The sequence below is a fragment of the Ascidiella aspersa genome, chromosome 9, assembly GCF_963924565.1.
Source record: "Ascidiella aspersa chromosome 9, kaAscAspe10.2, whole genome shotgun sequence".
NCBI lineage: Eukaryota > Metazoa > Chordata > Ascidiacea > Phlebobranchia > Ascidiidae > Ascidiella > Ascidiella aspersa.
The window spans coordinates 22,765,422-22,787,177 of record NC_139455.1 but is presented as its reverse complement, the minus strand read 5'-3'; the positions used below and the strand labels follow the sequence as shown (position 1 = coordinate 22,787,177).

Genomic DNA, 21,756 nt, shown 5'->3' with positions numbered 1-21,756 from the left:
TCTAACTAACGTGTAAGCCTCTCCAATCAATATAACGCTAGCAGCATTAATCAGAGATTGCAAGAAAATTATTATTTGATCTGATTCTGTTTGGCTTAAATTGTCATTACGCCAGAGCTTATGTTCAACAGTAAAACCCAGCTTAGTGCGTTACAATGAAAAGCAAAAGATCATTTCCCAGGGTTATATGTTAGTCCGTCGGTGAACCGCTTTTGGCATTTCAATTTGTAACCTTTTTTTGTTTGTCTAAGGCAGTGGTTCTCGGACTTTTTTCTTTCGTGGCCCTTCACAAAAATTCTGTGGCTCAATATTTTTTTTATGAAAAAATACTATGATGGATTTATAACAAAAAACAGCAGAACATACTTTAAAACAGAACCACTGGTCTGGACAAACAGGGCTTATGCATTTTAGGAAAATGCCCCCATTCTTTGTGGGAATCCATACTCAAACATAGTAGCTACAGCCCACGTTGAGAAAAGGCACACGTTTATGTCAGTAACATCACTGGTCTCGGCTGAAAAACGAATGGTATGCGAGCGTTTTGGTTCGAAGTGCTGCAAAAACTATATTTTTAGTTTTTAGCTAAGCGTTTTTGCATGAGCAAAGAGAGCTTTAGAAAAGACAGCTTACGATTGGACGCATTACCGTATAGGTTAACTAGTTATAAGTGTGTAGCATTGTTTAAGACGTCTAGTAAAATAAATTGCGTTAAGAAAATCACTACTGTTGGCAGTTAGGTTTCAATGTTGAATACAACAAGCTTTAAAAAAGTAGCTTAACAAATGGAGAAACATATACATTACTGTATCGTAGTTTGAACTGTAAAAATTTGAAAGATTGGCGATCACGGATAGGATGCAATATTTTGTGTCGAATTTTATCTAGTTTGTTATTATTAGGGCGAGAAAACACATAAATATTTCAACCAAAAAACTATAGTGATGTATGTAAAATTGGCGTTCAGTTTAAAACTTCATAAAAATGTATACAGAATTATTTCGTCGAAGCTAATGCAAACTACAGTTTCACTTGTGAGGTTTCCATTAAAAGTCTTGAGTTATTTTTAGCCTGTCGGATGGTTAAAGCTAATTTTGTGCAACTGAGCAACTCGGGTGCTACAGGTTCGGTTTAAGATGGCCCTTGCTAAGAAAGGAACGATTGTCGATGCGGAAAACTTTGATGCCACCGAATCGGCCAAGCTGCTTTGGAAAGCCGTGGATGGAATTGGTGAGTCCAAATTGTTCTGAAATCAATTTCGTGGCCTCGTGTTTTACAGAAAGCAAGTTAGTAGGCTTATAGGTCGACGATGGTTTAGAATAAAATTTTGAGAACGCACGTTGTACCACAAGAAATTTTGTAAGTTCATACGATAGTTTGCTGGAAAATTTTATAAAAACGAACGTTCTACCAGAAGCAATTTCGTAAGCCTATAATATAGTTTGCTATGAAGGAATTTTGAGTACGCACGTTGTATCAGAAGCAATTTCGTAAGCCCATGTTGGGCTACAAGTAATTTATACGTGTTATGGTACAAGTAATTTCGTTCATGTTTTTACTTTTTTTTTTTTAACCCAATTTGCTGGGCCCATTTCTACGAAAACAAACCCATACTGTAGGCCAATGTTGTGCTATGAGCAATTTCGTGAGCCCATGATTTGCAAAAAGTAATTTGTTAGGTACATACTGTGCCAGAAGCCAACACACTAAGTCTACCCAATTTTGCGGGCGAAGCAGAACTCTATTGGCGCAGACGGTACCGCGTCAGCAAAAGTCATATGCGGGATTTCTGAGATATGCCAGGCAATGTTGTCGTAATCTTGCGTATTCAACTATACCCCATATTTTATGTGAAATACACCTAACGTTAAATTTTATTTTTTTCCTTCGTTGAAAAACTGTATAGAATTACAGGTTCCCTAAAGCAGTGGTCTCCAACAAATTGCTTTTTTTTAGCTCGTAAAAGCCGCTAAATCAGCTAAGGTGACATTTAACAAAAAAATAGATTTGTTTGATTTAGCCCAGCGAATATCGAACTTTCTGAAATTGTTTTATTGAGACATAATTTCTGATATGACAATTAGGCTTATTATTGATTTTGGTGCCCATGCGTAGCCACTGCTTTCTGGAATTATGCATAATTTACGCAAAATCAGTATTATTTGCGTATTTTTATTTATATCTGAAAATCTCATTTTATTTTATTAAAATTGGGGTCGTTTATCAAAAAGGTTGGAGACCACTGCCCTAAAGCATAGGTGATAAAAAATGTCCGAAAATATGAAAAAGTGTTTGTAGCAAAATAAGGAAAAATTCTCGGTAAAAAAATAAAACTTCGAAATAAAAATTTTCTCTTCATACTGCCTTGCCGAAAAAGCCTTAATGTCAAACACTCTATCAAACGTTAAACAACCGTGTTCTAAGTAATTGTGCAGTTGAACGGAACGGTGCAGTCTGCCGTACATTGAGGTGAGACGTTCTTAAAAATCCCCAGTCCCACATAGTCACGTACGACACGTCCTACGCAAAGAACATGGGCGTTGATCTTTAAGCTAAACAACCAACCAGGATTATATGTACGACCCGGGGTACAAAATTCGGTGTTAAAAGCATTTGATTGCCTCTGATTAGTCTAGGAACCTTATTTGTTGATGCGCTTTTCCTGGAATGTCACATAAACAAGGTTTACGATCCAAGCAATACCACAAAGGTTGTAAAAAAGATCCAAAACAACTTCATTCAACAAGAGCATAATACTATATAGTTATACAAATAGCATCGTCGGTTCTGCTAAGATTCTGCAAACACTACGAAAATGTCACCAGGCTTAGATCCCGATATTAACAACAAAATAATAATGTTATTATTATTTCATCAACAAACAAGGTCCCACATCTACACCCCTTGCTAAACTGAACAACTTCACACCAACGTAAAGTTGATTGCAAACAAATCGAATTCGGGTTTGCAAAACATAACACGGGACAGTGGACCTTAATGTTTGCTCGGGTTACCATCAACAAACAAGTATACTCATTAAAAAGCGGTGATTTTTAGAAATGATATCTCACAAGGTTTGGCCTTTCGGATTCATATTAAATTTTTATACTTTTTTTGTTATAAACAAGTTTTTTTTAAATGGCGCAAATTCCAGTCATCTGTAAAATTCATCTGTAAATTAACTTAAAGTCCAAGTTAGGTCGTTTGAATATATATTTAGTCAAGTCAGTCACTGTCACAGTCATTAGGTGTCCAAGTCATGTCCTAGTCAATTCACATTAAAGTAATTCAACTTCGAGTCAAGTCCTTGTCGCAAAAAATCAAACATTAAACTATTAAAATTGGTAAACTAGTCCGATCACGAGCAATAATTCAAGTAAAAAATTACAGAAACGCAACACATAGCAAGCAAATTGCCTAATATGCAAAAAATGAGATAAATAACCCCATTTAAAAAAAATACCTAATGAAACACACATATTAACCCAAATCATTTGTCCAAAGATCATTTTTCCAGAGATTCAGGTCAAGTCAATTCATTTTGCCCAAAAGACTTAAGTCAATTAATTTAAAAACAGTGACTTAAGTATTGACTTAAGTCCTAACATTACTGATGCGCATCCTATACCCAAAACAGTTTCTTTAATAAAAATTAAACTAAATTTTTGAACAAGGATATTTTAGAGCACAGTGTTTGCTTGTAATATCAACATTATTCTAGAACGAAGCAGCTCTTTTCAGAATGAATGACAAGTTTACAACACTCCAAGCCGAATAGAACTCTATTTTGGCGTATAATCAATTTTTAACAACGACAGAAATGCATACGCATTAATCTGAGTCATTGATGGCCATTATTACCCATTAAAGATAGACTTCGAAGCTTTCTGTGTATGCCGAAAGCAAACTGAGCGATTATAACATCTATAAAAAGCAAAAATTATCAACACCTAGGTCCTAGGAATTAGGTTAAAGATTAAACTAAGTACAGGGTTTAGTAAACTAAAAATCAGATTGTTTGGATGGTGTGTGATAAATATATTTCGCTCCATAAAGCATCATAAGTATCTTATTTATCGTATGTTTAATCTTTATCTTTGATGTGCAACCAGAAAGGTGTGTTTTTCACCATTCGGATTCAGGCAGATTTTGTTGTTCGAAAAACAATTCTGATTATTGGAATAAGGTTGGCAGAAAATCACATGTAGCCGAAATTCGAATAAAGTGGATTTAACCTGATGTTGCTTTCTACGAAAAGCGCCAAACTAGCGTTGGTACTCTGTCCCTAGAGACCGGAGATAATTGAGCTTCTAGCGACATGTTGTTACTTTTTGTCATCCTATAAAATCGAATATCTATCGATGGGGAAGGTGTGGGGAGGGGAGGAGGGGTAACAAGGTTGTGTCAAATCAATACGAGCTTGCCAGGCGCTGACTCAGACTGACTGCTGTTTGAATTTTATCGAAACTGTCAACAGGGAAAGTACTGTAGATGTTTTTTCCTACTGTTTTTTGATGTTTTTTCCTATCTCTACTTGTTCGGTTTGTCTTGCATTGGTTACAGTTTACTTCCCACATTGTCGTTATATTTAAAGGCATACATTCCTACTTATATGCCTTTTAAATCAATAGTTTATTAATAACTGCCTATTTCGCGTTGAGTACTACAAAAAACAAATCTATTAAATCAAATTTAAATCGTACATTTTAAGCCGGGAAAATAATCCGTCGATTTCTTTTTAAACAAATAATTTAGCACGAACTACCTACAAAAAAATAAATCTACTATTTGGGAAATAAAGTAGTTAGATTTTAATCGTATCTTTGAAGATGGTGAAGTAATTAAGTTCGTTGTTGAACGTGTCAGACTCTGATTTTTATTGGTTTTCGTGTAAATGCATCAGCGGCAAACAACCAAAAGCGTGAATAATTAAGCCTTACAGCAGCTCGTTTTCATTAGGTGAGCCTATTTTTCAACGTTTCAATCTCGGCTGCACAAATGCTGTGTATTTTTCGGCAATGAAATGGATCCACCAAATAAATGTATAAATACTCGACCCAGTCCTCGAACATTACAAAAAAGGTCTGGTAAAAGTGGTAAAAAACCTCAGCTTTGATATTAACTTATAAATAACGTACCCCCGGAAAACTGCACCGTATAGCCTACCCAAGTTCAAGTCTTTTGTTTTAAAGCAGGTGCTAAGTTTGGTCAAAATTTTAATTCGTTATAATTATTTAGCATAGAACAAAACGTGAGAATATAGCAAGTAACTCTTTTACAAGCAGTAAATGACATGGTCGTTTTTAGATGTGTTGCGGATAAAGCTTATTTAGAAGTGTTTTTTAAACCAGGGAACACTTCATGCGACAAAATAATTTTGCGGAATACCAAACAAAATTTTATGTCAATGCATTTATAGAGGCAGCACACCAAGAATTTTGTCGTTTTCACTTTTTCTTGTGTGATATCTGTCCCAAACATGATATTCGGGCTGTATTATTGTACAAGCAAGCGAACAAAATTACAATATCCTATTAATACACAACGAGCCTTGTTATTGCACAAGAATTAACTTTCCAAATCACGACGAAACATTTAAACTGGTGAATGAATACTTTACTGGTGTTTAATAAAACATTATAGCCAAATTTATATTTTTTGCGAAACACCTAATGATCTTTTACGGAACAGCACACGGTTGAATATCACTCGATTAACCTATGAAACTTGTACGTGCAGGCACAGATGAGAGCACCATTGTAGACGTCGTATCTTCCTGCAGCAACCGACAGCGTCAACTCATAAAAAGCGACTTCCTTAAGTTTTACCACAAGGTGCTGGTTACTTTAGCTTTACATAAAGTTGTTGGACGCCCCGCTTCTTAAACAGCATCGCAAAAGATTCTACGTTGGAGTTTATGTTAAGGCCTGATAAGGGCTTAGTTTACAAAAGATTCGATATGAATGCTAGCTTCAATTCATATTCTGCCTTTATTGTAGTTTTATTTTTTTACCACGAGATGCATGTTTACCGACTGAAAAAAATCAATCTACTTAGAGGAGGAGTTCTTAAACTTTTTTTATCGCGGACCCCTAATTTTTTTTGCTTTTCGTGGACCACAGGAGGCAAGAAATTTTAAAACATGACGTCATGAATTAACATCACAATACAAATAAACTTTGGAAATCTGCCGATTTCGATCCAAAAAATGTGAAAGTGTAATGGAGTCTACATTCAGTGTAAAACCGTTTAAATTTTAAATATAGTTATTTTAAAAATTGATTACTTTTCAAATATATATACTACTATTTTCGTTAGGCCTTCATGGACCACCTAAAACTAGTTCACGGACTTCGAAGGGGTCTATGGACCCAAGTTTAAGAATCCCTGATTTAGAGCAAGTGTGTGACGCTTTTCTGGCAAGCTAATTTGCAATTTTAATTCTCCATCATAATGAGAGTTGTCAGCTGCCCAAGTATTTTCACACCAAGTCAAGGGAAATAGATATCATTACCAGGCGTCTGAGTAGCCCTTGACATTTTCTTACCAAGCAGGTCGACAAATCACTTTTCAACCTAAAAATATTTTTTATCTTCAAAGGACCTCGTAAAAGAATTTAAATCGGAGCTTCGAATCCGCCTTTCGTTCGACTTCAAGCAGCTTCTGCAATCTCTCTTCCTCACACCGACAGAGTTTGACGCAATTTGCCTCAAGGCTTCCATGAAAGGGCTCGGCACTGATGAAAAAGTAAGTCATGTTTTTAGCTGGAGTGTGCTTTACTGGGACTCTTTCGAGTAACCAATAAACGTATTACGTAATAGGAAGCAAAGCCCTTAGAGAAGTATAGGTATCATTTTAAATGTTTCGAATAACTATTTATTTAGATGTTGAAAATGAATAAAGGGTTGTTCAATACGTTCAAAATGCTACCTACTTCTGTATGGGCTTTGATATTCTTTACGCCCTACTACAACCTTCAACCGTTATACAAAAGTAAAAACGTCGTCTTTTGCTTTGACTGTATTTGAAAAATGCACACAATTTATGTCATTTTTACGAAAAAGTTTAAAAATTTCGCAACACAAACGGATTTCCAAGTTTGACACAACAGTTTCAACGAGTTAAGGATTAATAAAACTAATTTTGAAATCAACAAAGCGCCGACTAAACCGACACTATTTTAATGATCCGTCGCAGTGCGGGCGTAACAATCCTCGACAGTACAGTTGGGTCTCAGATGTAGGCCGAAATTTCGACGACGACGACGACGACGTTTTGATAGAGCAATGTTCGACTGACATTGGCTCTGCTGGATCGATGAATAATTGATGCGAGTTCGATAAAACCTTTTGGGTGCAGGTGGAATTGCGACGAGTAATTGAAAACTCGCTTGCGTCTTCCAACAATTGCGATGTGTCCTACTCGAAGGTCGAAGGCTTTTCGCCACAATTCCCCGCTCCCTCTACCCCTTTGGGAGATTGGAATTTTAATCAAGGCCCACGCAGGTGCCCGCCCTGTCCCGGGAACGAATTCAGCAAGAAAATGCTATGGTTTTTTTGTCGTACTTGAATTTCACCGGGGAATTGCGGGTTTTCTTTGCCTCTGCGTTCTCCCGTAATGTACGTGTAACGATACGCAAAGAGTCTATCGGAATTCGATGAAAATTTCAACGGTGCGCACGACATTGTAAAGTAGGCATTTTTAGTATAGTGGGTTTAAATTTTTTTCATATTAGGAATTTTAAACTTCAATTTCTGGGACCCGTCTGGGTTTAGGACTATATCGAAATTGGCAATCGGGGTTAAAAGTACTTTAATTAACCCGATGTCAGACTTGCAATACAGTGTTGGAATGACAAAGAATTGAATAAAGTGCACTTGAGTCTCTGTCCTTAAGTGACTTCACTTGACCTAAGTCTTTTGGGCAAATGACTTGACTTGGACTAGAGCTATTTTTAAAATGACTTGACTGGGACTTTTTTACAACAGAATTACAATATGAATGGTCTTCGTTAGGTCGTAAGCCTCTTTTTATCAAATCTTAATGAACTTTCGTAACCAACACAAAGTCATATTGTTAAAGCTAAACTGTTTGCAAAATAATCAGTTGTCGAAAACTGTCAAATTTATCAAATATAAGTGACGTCATTATAGCAAAGTGCGATGCTCAGGTCGGGTTTGAGTCCCTCACCCCCTCTAACGATTTCCTCTGCCATTCTTGCGACCTTCTTGTCAGTTTAATTGAGCGCATACGTCACTTCTGAGGTGCGACGTGTCACGTGATTTGCATCAGGCGACTGGGTATTCCCCTGGATGAGGACCAGTGACAATGAATATCTTCTGTATTGTTTGTGTTCGTTGGCCTAATCTTACACAAGAGTACACGCAAGACGCGACACCTGATTGAAACGCAAGCGTGTTTACACGCACCAAAGGGAAATGAGCAGCTCGAAATTCGTCGCGTAATATCTCTGGAAGTAAACAAGACATTGATCAGAAATTTTTAAACATTACTCAAAGCAGCCTAACTTGGCCAACAATCAGACTTTTTTGAAAAAAATTAAAATATTAATATTCGTATGAATAATACTATAAGTTATATTTCGCCTTAAAATCAAAATGTGCCCTACGTGACTTTATGGTGATAGCTACGATTCTACTCTTCAAAATGATATATGGCTCGACCGCCAATTATTCAGGGATAAATTATTAATATTCGTTCAAAATCTCATAAACGTCAAAAATTTCAAATTTCTCGTTGGTTGCACACACACATAATAGCAACAAGGTACAACATATGGACCAGTGATTTCCAAACTGTGTGCCTCGGGAGATTGTCAAGTGTGTCGCAATTTTTTTTTCTAATTTTGGACAAGACGTTTAATGTATTACCAATAGGCATACACGCAAGCATTTTAGACTTGAATACGCACTATACATTACAAAGTAATAATTCTGAGACCTTTACGTATACTTTGTCGCGTGTTAAGGGCGATTATAAAATGACTCCGTTGTTGTTCTGTTAAACGTATGACGAGAAATATATGAGATTTTTTAGTGTGCCGCAAGTAAAAGAGTTTGAGAAGCACTGAATAGACACACATATACACGTGCTTTAACGTCTACTTTTAGAACGTTTTATCTAACTATAACTCGACTTCTGAGTTCGAGTATCGCAATTACTCGTCGAGCTTTACTCTGGCCGTCGAGTTCACGTCATATAGGAAGTAGGCCTAATAATAACAAAGCTATATTTTTCTGAATTAAAAAAAATCCTAAAGAATGTATGCATTTGTCAAAACAATTATGAAATTTGCCAACAAAAAATCAAGTGATTAATAAAATAAACCTTTACTTTGAAAGAAAAAAAGGAATTTCTAAAACAAACAGTTAGTTGTCTTTGTAAACGAAAACATCCTTTAGAACAGGGGTTCTTAAACTGGGGTCCATGGACCCCTTGGGGGTCCGTGATCTAGTTTTAGGGGGTCCATGAAGGCATAATTAAAGAACTAGTGTATACTTAGGAAGCAATTATTTTTTCAAAGAAAACACTTTAATTAAAAATTAAACGGTTTTGCACTGAATGTATAGTTATACTCCATTAAACTTTCACATTTTTCGGACCGAAATAAACAGAGTTATGAAGTCTATTTGAATTGTGACGTCATATTATGACATCATTTTGGAGCATTTCTCGCCTACCGGGGTCCGTGCAAAGCAAAAAAAAAATTTTAGGGTTCCGCGGTAAAAAACGTTTAAGAACCCCTGCTTTAGAACAAACATGGAACTTGTTTGTTGCAGCCAAGAGCCCCGTAGCATGTGTTTACGCCGTTTGAAAGCAATTCGTGCGTAAATTGAAGAAACAAGTCGAATCTAAACTAATTTGCGGTCTCCAGACAGCTCAATTCTCCTGGATGCTGCTGCTATTTTAGGAGGCCGACCTAACAATTCGGAAATGAATTCCAACTCCTAAAGCGAACGGCACTAATATAAATTGTTAGGGGTCATTAATAAATAAGTACTGTCTGGGGCCTTAGGTCGGTAAACAAGGAACCAACTGCTGCTCAAGCAACTTGATTAGTGCCTCTTGTCTTGCGCGGCGGTTGTCGTTGAATAAAATGTTAAACAATCAATTGTACTTCCCTTTTCGGTATCAGTCTCTTTTTAGAGTCAGACGCATAACAATGTTCTTTTAAGCAAAAAATGGTATTATGGGAATCCAACAGCTTGATTTGATTGGTAAACATATTTTATTTTAATGGCACTTTCAAACTATAAAGTCATTATTCCGGAAAAAACTATAATTCGACAACTATTTCATTTCTGACAAAAGGATGCAACTTCTTGGGCAAAAAATACGGTTGTCTGATCAGATACCGTATGACGTCATTACTATGACGAAATACCCAAAATGATAAAATCAAAATGTGCAAATGTAATATTTTCGGGATGTTAAGCCAAAATTTCCTTTAGCGTCACAAGGCTGTAGGTAGCTTCGATTGTTTTTTACTATTTTCAAAAAGTTTATTTTTAAGACAGAAAACACCAAGTAAAACCGCACACCAAGGCTAAACATACACAAATCAATTTGGCATCGAATCGGCACCGATATCAACCTAGTATCGGACGAGTACTGTGTATCAGCTGCGATCCGATATTATCGGACATTCCTTATCCTAATTCCCGGAGTTTGCAGCAAAACAAACCAAACATCGGCTTGAATTACATCGCAGGCTGCATCGCGGCCAATTGAACGTTAACCCGAAGGGCCTCTTGATATCGTGCATTTCCCATTTTAACCCTTCAACCCTTCAACCCCTCCAATACCCCTTATTTTCACCATGCGTTTCCACCCTCTTTTAACTCCTTATTTCTACCCTCCATTAACCGCTCTTTTAACCCGTTTTCCAATTTAACCCCTCCTCCTTTCCCCAGAGTCTGGTGGAGATCCTTCTGACGCGCACTCCAGAGGAGATGATCCTCATCAAGAAGGAGTACCACCGGAGGTTCGGGGTCGAGTTGGAGGATGATGTTGCGGATGACACCAGCGGAGATTTCCGCAAGATTGTCTTCCCGCTTTGCAGGGTGAGAGAGCTAGCATTCCCACCGTAAAACAATTTTCAAATCCCATAACTTATTAACAATGCTGTAAACTTGGAAACTTTAGCGGGCCAAACTTACAGCTCTCAAATTGAGGAGCAATTATCGCAAAATCGAAAACAACTTAGAGATTTAATCATTACACCGCGAAAACATGTATTTGACCGAAGCATTTCCCTGAACCGGAGTCATTTCGCTACAAAACCACAACAAACGTTTCAGTACGATTTTTGTGACTTAATTAAAGGCCTGTCAGCTATTTTGCAAATTCCCTTGGTCGCCGCAATTATTGCTTTTATGACTTGAGTGGTTTTCAAGTCGTAAAGCGTTGCTTTCGTTTGCGTCTCGGGTGTAAGTAAAGACCTGGTCGACTCAATCGACATGTTCTAGGTGTTATGAAGTAACAAAGGCCCGTCGCGATTAATAATTCAGCATTTGGGAGAAACGCGAAGCTCCTTGATGTCGTTAAGGCCACAACTTATCGCCTTTATGGTGCAATATTTCCACAACGGCCGCCATAATGGAACCGCTAGGACCATTACCCGACCCCATTCGCAAGTCTTGCGTCGTTTTAATGGAACTATATCCTTGACGAAAATATACCTTTCAGTAGATTCTAAATTAAATATTTATAAAACAAAAAGTCAAATTTTGCGTGTCTTATTGTGCTGAACGGGTTAAATTTACTGCAGATGTATTGTTATGCGCGATATTTGAGCTAAAGGATGGAAGACATTAGTGGCGTTCTTTTGTGCTTTCTGGTCACGAAATTGCGGTTAAAATATGTTTGAGATCTTGCTTATTGCTATGTGTTGAAAATTTTCCATTTTCCAACTATACTTGCTGCCAACAGGTTAGCATTGACTCAAGGAGATGACTAAATTATTTGCACTATTCGGTTCACAAAAAGGCCAGACGGAAATTTAGTGAAATTTAGTGTTCGGCAAAATTGTTAAATATGCTAAATTTATCTTGTTTTATATTCACGTTGTTACATCATTCGGCCGCCGACATAGTAACATAAAAAATTGTGGGTTAAACTTTTCTGCGTTTTACGTTTAAATAAGGGGCCAAGTTTGGTTGAGATTCGAACTCGCGCCCGTGGGAATGCGCAACTATACTGCTCTACCTACTTGAGTTGCCAAGCAGATGCAAACTTACGCAAACTGAGCTCTACCGACCGGCTGAGCTATATAGCACTTGGATAAAATTTCTTTCATGACCTTAGGATAGCTCAATTATTCTCTACCTAGTTAGCTAAAAAAAACTAGATGAGGTACCGATTCTTGTCCGTAGAAAAAACACTTATTTACCAACTGAGCTATAAAATAAACGTATGTCGAGAGATTTGAACTCGCGGTCGTGGTAATTCGCGAGCGCCTTCATGCAGACTGGGGTTTGAACAAGCTTGAATTTGAAGAGAGATTCGAACTCATACCCGTGGGAAAACGCGACCACTTACAAACCGAAAGAGCCACCAAGCATACATTAAGTAAAGAAATAATTTATTTTTCGAACAATCAATATTTATAATTTATATTCTTACAGACAAAACGGAAATCCGGTCACTCAATCGACATGGACAAAGCGCGAGTAACGGCTGATGAAATCCACACGACGTTCACCCAGTTTAGGGGCACAGACACTCCCAGATATGATCTCATCGGATTCTGCTGTTCGGAAAACTTTAGGCAGATCAGAGCCACTTTCGAGGCGTACGAAGGCGTGAGTACGATCGAACATTTGCAACTCTGCACTAAAATGCGATTGTTTTTACATCAAAATGTAAAGAATTGCGCACGGCCAGCTGCATAGTTAAAAAGTCATCTATCTATATTCGAATTTCCCCACTTTGTATCAAAAACGAATCGCACTGCCAGGTTGTTCCCTTATAACTCGTTATTTAAAAATATTATTTTCGTACTATTTAAAATTTATTTTATATTTAATTTTAAAATCACATAAAAAAAATTTCTTTAAAATAGCCCATATCGATTCTTGAACATCTTTAACGTAAATGCCCCCTTTTATGAACACAACCTTTCCCCCATCCAGTTGACAGTCCATAGAAACGAAAAACTTTTTGGCCAGAGTTGGACTCCGGTTGTTTTCAATAGACTCCGCAGCCCTGGACTTAAATTAAAGAAACCAACCACCAGCTGTAGCCAGGGTCAGATTAAGGCGGGGGCTGAGGGGTATTAAGCTGCAGCCCCAGGCCCATCAAAAATTAAACCCACCACAACAACTCACTACGACTAACCGACGTTATCTATCTAAAAATCTGTCAAGCTAATCTAGAGATATCACCGGTGGTAACAAATCGTTTCAAAGTAAAATATCGATTATGTTTATTTTGCGAACAAAATATTGTGTTTGTCAATTCACAACGTAAAGCTACCGTGCGAAGACAAGCTTTGCTTTATCTAAAGCTAGAAAACATGTGAATTGGATCTCTTTAATAAATGAATAAAGCAATTAATTATAAAGGGGTTCGTCTGACAAATATTTATCCACCGCCGACGTTTCGATTACCTATATGGACAATCTTCTTCTGGGAAATAAACTTGTAACCTTACAGACGGGTAGGTACAGTGAGTGAGAATAAAGCAATGTTATTTCATGGTAAATGTGGTTGGAACAACACACAGAATGAGAACATATAAGTCCAAGAGGCCTCCGACTACCATACACACCTAGGTCTATGAAAACCTTAGCCGGCCCTGGCTGTAACAGGCAGACTTGGACAACTAGATAATTCTAGTTTTCTAATTTAATAAATTAGAGCAAAATATGACTAATTCTAATCTAATTTGGACAACCACTTAAATTCTCAAGTTTAAATTGCAATCTAATTTTAAAAAAGTTAAAAAAACCTAGTTGTCCAAGTCTGGTAACAGGCACTTTTTCCATGCAGTTAACAGGCGAGCCAATCACGGCGTTGATCGACGACGAGTTTCACGGCGACGCCGCCTGGGCCCTCCGCAGCGCCTTCAAGTGTTCAAACTCGGTGGCCGGCTTCTTTGCCGAGCGACTTCACAAGAGCTTGGACGGGATAGCTACCGACGACGACACGCTGATACGCATCGTAGTAAGCAGATCGGAGGTAAGGTTTTTTTATCATTTCTTCTCAAAGAAAAGTAACGACAAATAATATAACGTTGCACTAAATATGTGATAATACAAATCACCTTGACCCTTGCAAGATAAATGTCGGCCTCAATTCCTGATCAGTATCAGTTCAAAAATACTCTAGCAAAGCTATCAATTCAGGTCAGACACAATAAACAGATCTTAAAAGATATAACATATACTGACGATGCCTTTGTTGGTGAAAGAGCCTATGTATATAATATATTTTAAGGCCTGTTAATTGTGTCTGACCTGAATTGCTAGCTGTGCGAGTATTTTTGAACCGACAAATAATCTACTTTTAACCTCTAAAACTCTTTTTCACAATCCTCTTTAACTTCGGAGCATAATGGTTGGAGGTGGTGGTAAAACTTAGTAGAAGTATCAAAGCCCATGCAGAAGTAGGTACACTAACATGTTGAACGTTTCGACTATGTTGAAAAGGAGTACAGATATATTCGAAAAGTTGAAATAATAACTACTTCTGTATGGGCTTTGATATTCTTATTGCCTCTTTAACTTCATTTTGATTTTTTGTATTTCACAAGGAACCAATAGGACGTGACCTTACGCCACTACTATATTTTGTATCATACTTTTTTCTTTTTTTAAACCTTTTGCCCTCTTGTTTTTGGTAAATAAAAGCATGAGATAAATAAATAAAATATATGTTCTGATATGTATGCCTAAAAGAAATAAATAAACAAAAAAAAACGTGTGGGGCTACATTAACTGCAGATCATGCCTTAGAGAATTTTGAAGGCCCTAACATAAGAACCTCATTTAAGCGAAACGCAAAAACACGCATTGCAGAAACGACTGAGTATTTTTAAAGCGTTTTGTAACGTTCTCATAGTTAGCGCATTGTTCTGGTTAAAATGATGTTTAGAATATGCAACCTTTCGTTTAAAAATGTATGTTTTATTTCAATAGAGTCAGTAGTCTGCATGAAAGGAATTCTCTGCAAAGGGAATTAGACTTGTAATTTTGGAAATTGCTGTCCCCATTTTTGGGCTATGCAATTTGTGTTACGACACCTGAATAATCCAACAAAAAAGCATTAAATATCCTTTTGTGGTCGATGAAAATATCCAGTTAACGTCGTTTTTTCGTGTAAAACCATGAACAAACAAACTTACATCTTGGAGATAAGGGTCCATATAAGAGTAAGCGACGTGTGAAAATATTTTTAGAGTCTATTCTAGTAAAAATAAAAAAGTTGCTAAATTGGCGGTGAATTCAATTTGTGACAGGTAAGTGTAGATATAATAAAAAAGTTTTCTGTCTGATGTATAGTTTGCATTGAACAAAAAGGTCGGAAGGGCCAAGGGACAAAAATATTTCTAATCTCTCTTGTTGTTTTTGCAGATCGATTTGGCAGAGATTATTCAAATATTTGAGAAGCGCCATTCCAAAAGCCTCGATTCGAAGATCAAACGTCACACCAGTGGTCAGTTTAAGCAGCTCCTGCTTGCCATCTTGCGGGGAAACGCGCACGGAAACACGAACATTTATTGAGATTTGTTTCTCAACTTGTGACGATTGCTTTTGGAAGGACTTTGAAATTTCTGCAAGCGCAGAAAAAAAAACGAAAAAGCTTATAAACGGTCTTTCATGAAAGACCTACCGCGTCGCGGAATCTTTATCCAGGATGTTATACGTTGCAAACGCTTTGGAAAATAAACTATTAAGATCCGAAGATTTTGTTGTGCAAACTGGACTTAGTGCCCTTAAGTGGGAAAGAGGCAAATAGTATACCTTGGTCTAAAAAACATGTTTGTCAATATAGGTTGGGCATCAGTAGGTATGTTCGATAATATCGAACCACAGCCGATACCCGATACCAATTGGTAGTAGCGGTACTCGTCCGATACTAGGGCGGTATCAGTGCCGATTCTATATAAAGTTAATATGACAATTTCTGCCTTGATTGCAATCCAACGAAGCGATTTCTACTAAAAGGTAAATTTATCAGAAAGTTGTAGGCTATAACTGGATCTAAATTTAAACTATCGACGTAAAAGTAAATGTTTGCTTGATAACTACCAGAATTACGTTTGCCTTAGTGGAGTTCGGGTTTCCTATATATTGCTTTTATGCGCATAGTAATGAGGTCATTCGGTATCGAATCACAACATTTTTGGTATAAAATTTCAGTCATCGGCCTAAAATGTCAAGTGCTTGTAGGATCAGCTATTATATAAAAATTCAGTAATAAGCTTGAATAAAATGCAGTGGCATCATAAAGCGAAGATTTGTAAATCTATGTGTTACGCTTGTGTAAGGTAGCCTATTTAGTGAAATTTATTAACATAAAAGGCTTTAATTACTCTTGGTGTGGAGCTATTCGAACTCGCGACTGGGGATGTTCGATAATATCGGATCGGAGCCGATACCTTTGCATCAGTACTCGTCCGATACTAGGGTAGTATCGCAGAACCAAATATATTTCAGCCATTATTTGCGATCTTAAGTTAGTTACCTCTACCTTAAAAAGTGGGCTTAACTAAATTTCCCTTAACTAAAAATTACGCTAAAACCCAATAACCTCAAATTAATAACTTGTTTGAACATAGTAATGACAATGTTTGGTACCGGACCGCGATACTTTACTTCAAAAATATCGATTTTCGGCAAAAAATGGCAAGTAAAGGTAATTAATAGACTTTAGTGAAGTCATTTATGTCAAAAACGCATACCACAAGCTGTAATGATTTTTTTTAAGAAATCATTTGATCAAATGTCTATTATTGGGCTGTTAAAGATAACGTATGACTTTATTTTCTTCGGCAAGACGTTTATTGAACTGAACTGCAGGTTAATCAGCACGGAATAGATACAATTGTAGTATGAGAGTTTCCTAGCCTTCGCAAGTGCTAGAAACTATTGTCTTTTTAGTCTATCGCTTTTAATATACCGACACAAGCGTCAAGCTGTAATACATTTTTTGAAGAAAAACATTTGACTGTTAATGATAAGGTATGACTTCACTTCCCTAGGCAAGACGTTTATTAAATAGTTTGACGGCACATACATTGCAAGCACAAAAGTGGGCCAAGTGCATGCAGCAGGGTACAGCTTGACACCCACGATATTGCAAGTTGTGCGTCAGATGCGTTCAATGCAATACATTTGAAGATTTTCCAATAAAAGCTACAAACAGCTAGGGTACCGCGCAGCGCAAAAGTTTGAGATGACAAATTGAAAAATCTAAGTGATACAGGTTAACATATATACAAACTAGGGTGCGGTAGCGATGTAGGTCACTTCCGCGGCAAATCATATAGAACCGTTTGTCGTTGTGGCACCAAAGAGAATTAATTTATGGCACTCATTGTAGTAATACATTGGAATAAGTTCTAGTGTATGAATGTTTTCGGCATCGTTAGTGGCTTGTCGAATAAAAAGTAATAATAATATTAAGTTTGGTGTAGTTTAAATACTTTTCTTAAACAGAACTACGAGGTGGCAGGAGGCAAAAATAGTTACAAAAATGGTTGCTACATATAAGTGTTACAAACTGTTACATCGTGCAAAAATATAGGTGATACAAAGCAGGGCTGCGGAGTCGAAGGCCTCGAGTAAGACCACCTAAAACTACCGAGTCCGCACATGTGCAGTACCAAACTTTGAGACTGATATGCCCACCAACTGTAAATTGTGAAGGCGGAATAGCATATGGTGGATATTTTCCAACCATGTATTGTGAGTGGGTGAATTATTATATAACACCCATATAAGTGGATTGCTGAATATCCACCTTTTTTCGTTACGCAAATTGGGGGAATACAGGCTGTAGAGTCTGAGCTGCACCCGGGACTTGACAAAATCGCACATTTGGCCAGAGTCGGACTCTGCAGCCCTGATACAAAGTGCAAAATTGTGCATATTAGTGTTATGTAGTGCAAAAGACAGAAAATTGGGTATAAACCAGGGCTGTGAAATCTAACACAAGTAAGACTACATAAAACTACACAAGTCTCGAATCCGTTGAGCTTATGCCTATAACTAAATTTTGATAGGGCCGCAAACTGTAATAGTGAACAGTGGAATATTTTCAATCGTGTATTGTGGATGAATTTAATTATATGACACCCTTATGGGTGGATTGCTAAATATCCATGGTATTTTACTTACAGAAATGGGTGAAATACAGGCTGTGAACTGTGAAGTCAGAGTCGATATCGGAACTTGACGAAAACACATATTTAGTCAGACTCCACAGCCCTGGTATAAACACAAGCAAATAAAATGCTATTAATATGAAAACGAATGACTTGCATATATAATTGAATAAAAGGTCCTATAGCAGAGATATGGCTGTCTGTGTTATTTTAGGAATTACTCAAAATCTACAATATAAAATAAACTCAACGGTAACAAAGGGCATATGCCACACAACCTGGCACTACCAATAAAATAGGTATTCCGAAAAACAAACCCTGATTAGGGTAATTAGGTACTTTGCTAGTGGTTGCATAGGTGGGGGATGGGAAGGGATTTAATGGGGCATTTGTGGGATTCTTAGTGGGCATAGCTTTTTGGGTAGTCTCCATGGGTAAACATACAGAATTTGTGGTAGTGTGTGTAGTATCTTTACACTTGCACCGGTCTGGTTGACAGTAGCACGATGGCAAGGTATTCCTACAGCAGTTAGTCAAGCCAACTGGGCAAGAGGTACATTTGCAATCCACACCCCTAATGTCACCATCACAGAATTCATTAGCCGCACATAATCCCAGCACTTTTTCATTCTCAGTTAAGATCATTTTTTGGTTACTTTTATCTTCTTTACATCTGCCTTGAGCAGTGCAACTAAATTCACAAACTCCATGCGACAAAGCTGGAAAATAAAAAAAGTAAAGTTTTCAGAAGATTTAACTAAATTCACAACAACAAAAACTGTTTGCTAGAAATCCAATAATAATTAAAGATACTTTTTACCTCTTAGTATATAACTATGTTATATATATACACACATATATATATATATATATATATATATATATTTATTTATTTATTTAATGGTGGTAAAGAAGCTTCAGTTCATACCCAACCATAAAATTTAAATTAATATACTGCTTCTACCTAGTTAATTACAATATAAATAAAAAACTGTTGGTCACAATCACAAAAGCTTACCTTGGGGTAACAAGGCCAGAACAATGCAAAAGGATAGCAGGAAAGACATGAAGAACTGTTGAAAACAAAAACAAGTGTTTGTTAAAATACACAAAATTTTACACACCAACAAACTAGCCAGCCCTAGTCGCAAAAAAATGAGTGCCTGTAATTTCAAATTAAGATTTTTTATTGATGTCTTGTGTTTGTAATTTTTTAATTGTTTTGTTTTGGTAGGATAAACTGCATCTCTGTATATACTTTTAAAGGTAAAGGTGTGATCTTTTTGAATTAATCTAAACCCTTATGAAACTTCAAATATATATTGGAAAATGGATTAATTTTGTTTTGATGTTCCAAATAAAATTGTCTAATAATATCAGGCCGGCACAACTGAAAATGAAAGGACCACAACATGTAAAAAAAATTAGTGGGCTACATACTGAAGTTAAATAAAACTTTGTAACATACAAATATTAATGTCCGCAAAAAATATGTAGAAGAAAATATGCAGCTGAAATCCAGTCTAAATATATTATTTGCTTAACTTGGTAAACTTTCAACCTAAACAGAATCACTAAGCATTGACCACATAAATTTGCATATTGTTTGTATTCATAGTATAATTTAACAGAAATCGCACTTTGTATAATTTATTAGTCAAATGGTGCAACATGATATATTATCCATAGCGGTTTTGGGAAGATTAAAAAAATAAAGATTTAAAAAAGTTTAAAAAATAAAGATTTCAAAAAGACAAAAACTTTAAAAATAGATGGAAAAAAACTAGTATTTAAAGTAAAAGTTGACAAAAAATATAGTTCGGGGGTATGGCCTGGTTGCCTACCCTCATCCGTCCGATTGTGAACATGTTTTTACAAACTTACTGTGTGTTGCCACAACAGACTACAAAAAAGAAGTAATGTAGTAAATCGAAATATTTTATAACCTGGCGGGCCTTGTACGTTGTGTAGGCCTGCTTCACATCTATTTTTTAAAAAGTATTTTTTCTACCTAACCCATTTTCCAGAAAAACTGCTAGTTTACTGTTATGTTTTTTTTATTTTTAACTGAATGGTCTTACATTGGTTTAAGCATTTTTTAAACGATAGGGTAGTTTTTTGGATCTGACCACAACGCGGTGCTGGTTAGCGTTTGTGTAGGTTAAACAATATTAGTAAATAATAATACTTCACCTACCCTTAACCAAACATTGACCGACACCCTAACCCAAATATTGTGCGTGGCTTCAATAATTGTTTGATCGCTGAGGTAGGATTCTAGACTAGCGCCCAGATTTTCTATTTTCTACTTACATTTTGGGCACTGGCACACTTTTTTTCACGCAAATTCATAAACAGATTCAACTTGAAGTACCAATTCATAAAATTACAAGTAACATAAGTACAAATATAAAAAAATAATCTAAAGAGATTTTTGAAAATATTCAATACTTATGGACAAAAAATCAACATAAAAGCTTAATCAACGCCTGAGGCGTTGGCTTAATGCCGTATAAAGTTGCATAAAGGGTCTTGCTTGATGCTTTATATTTAAGATTTCTGCTTTATAAAACATTTTACTGAACATGACGAGTTACTGAAATTTCGATTTTATATCTCATCATTTTTTTTTCAATTTGCAAAAAACAACTTTTGAAATTACTGAAATATTTATCGTCAATAGCGAATCTGTCACTAATTTAGATTATACAATATTTGGCGCTGGTCTAGAATCCTACCACATTTACTAAATCAACGCACAATATTTGGGTCAAGGTGCGAGTTAGCGTTTGGGTGTGGGTGGGTCAAGTATTATTTTATTTATTATTTAATAATAATACTTGACCCACCCTAACCCAAAACGCTAACCCGCACCCTAACCCAATTAATGCGAGTTGTGGTAGGATTCTAGACCAGCGCCCAATATTTTTTTATAATAATCTAAAAAAACATCTAACATCTAGATCAGGGGCCGGCAACCTTTTTCTAGTCACGGGCCAAAACCAAACTCAGGAAGGTCTCCGCGGGCCGCACAAAATGTTAACTGAGAATTGTGTGATTGAAATGTTAGAACAACTGTGAATCAGCCGGGCCTCGCGGATCGTTTTTGCCCTTAAAATGTGTTTAATTACGTTAATGAGGCACTAAAGTGTTGGCGCAAAGCAAGAAAAAAGCGTTTGTTTGGTTTAAAATTCGAGAGCACACGTCGTCACCCATACTACCAGTAAAAGTGTAATAAAAATAATTTTAGGAAACGCGATAACATTTAAAGTTAATCTAGGTCGGTGTTTGTTAGTTTTTAAGTCAAGACCCACCTGGCAAGCGAAGCGAGTGCGATTTTTTTAGGGTATTCTGGCATTTCTTGTAAGTTTTTATTACATTGCCGAAAATAAGAAAAATGTTAA

The 21,756-nt window shown here is 36.6% G+C and overlaps 1 protein-coding gene across 1 annotated transcript; it reads left to right on the top strand.

Annotated features, from left to right (window-relative positions):
- The first annotated feature begins 767 nt into the window (after window positions 1-767).
- On the top strand, window positions 768-15,919 carry LOC146133650 (annexin A13-like). Its single transcript, XM_083397217.1, has 7 exons — window positions 768-1,230; window positions 5,740-5,834; window positions 6,601-6,747; window positions 10,935-11,084; window positions 12,648-12,824; window positions 14,014-14,202; window positions 15,597-15,919. Exons 1-7 carry the CDS (start codon window positions 1,137-1,139, stop codon window positions 15,744-15,746), a joined length of 1,002 nt encoding a protein of 333 aa, XP_083253343.1. The 5' UTR covers window positions 768-1,136; the 3' UTR covers window positions 15,747-15,919.
- The last annotated feature ends 5,837 nt before the right edge of the window (window positions 15,920-21,756 follow it).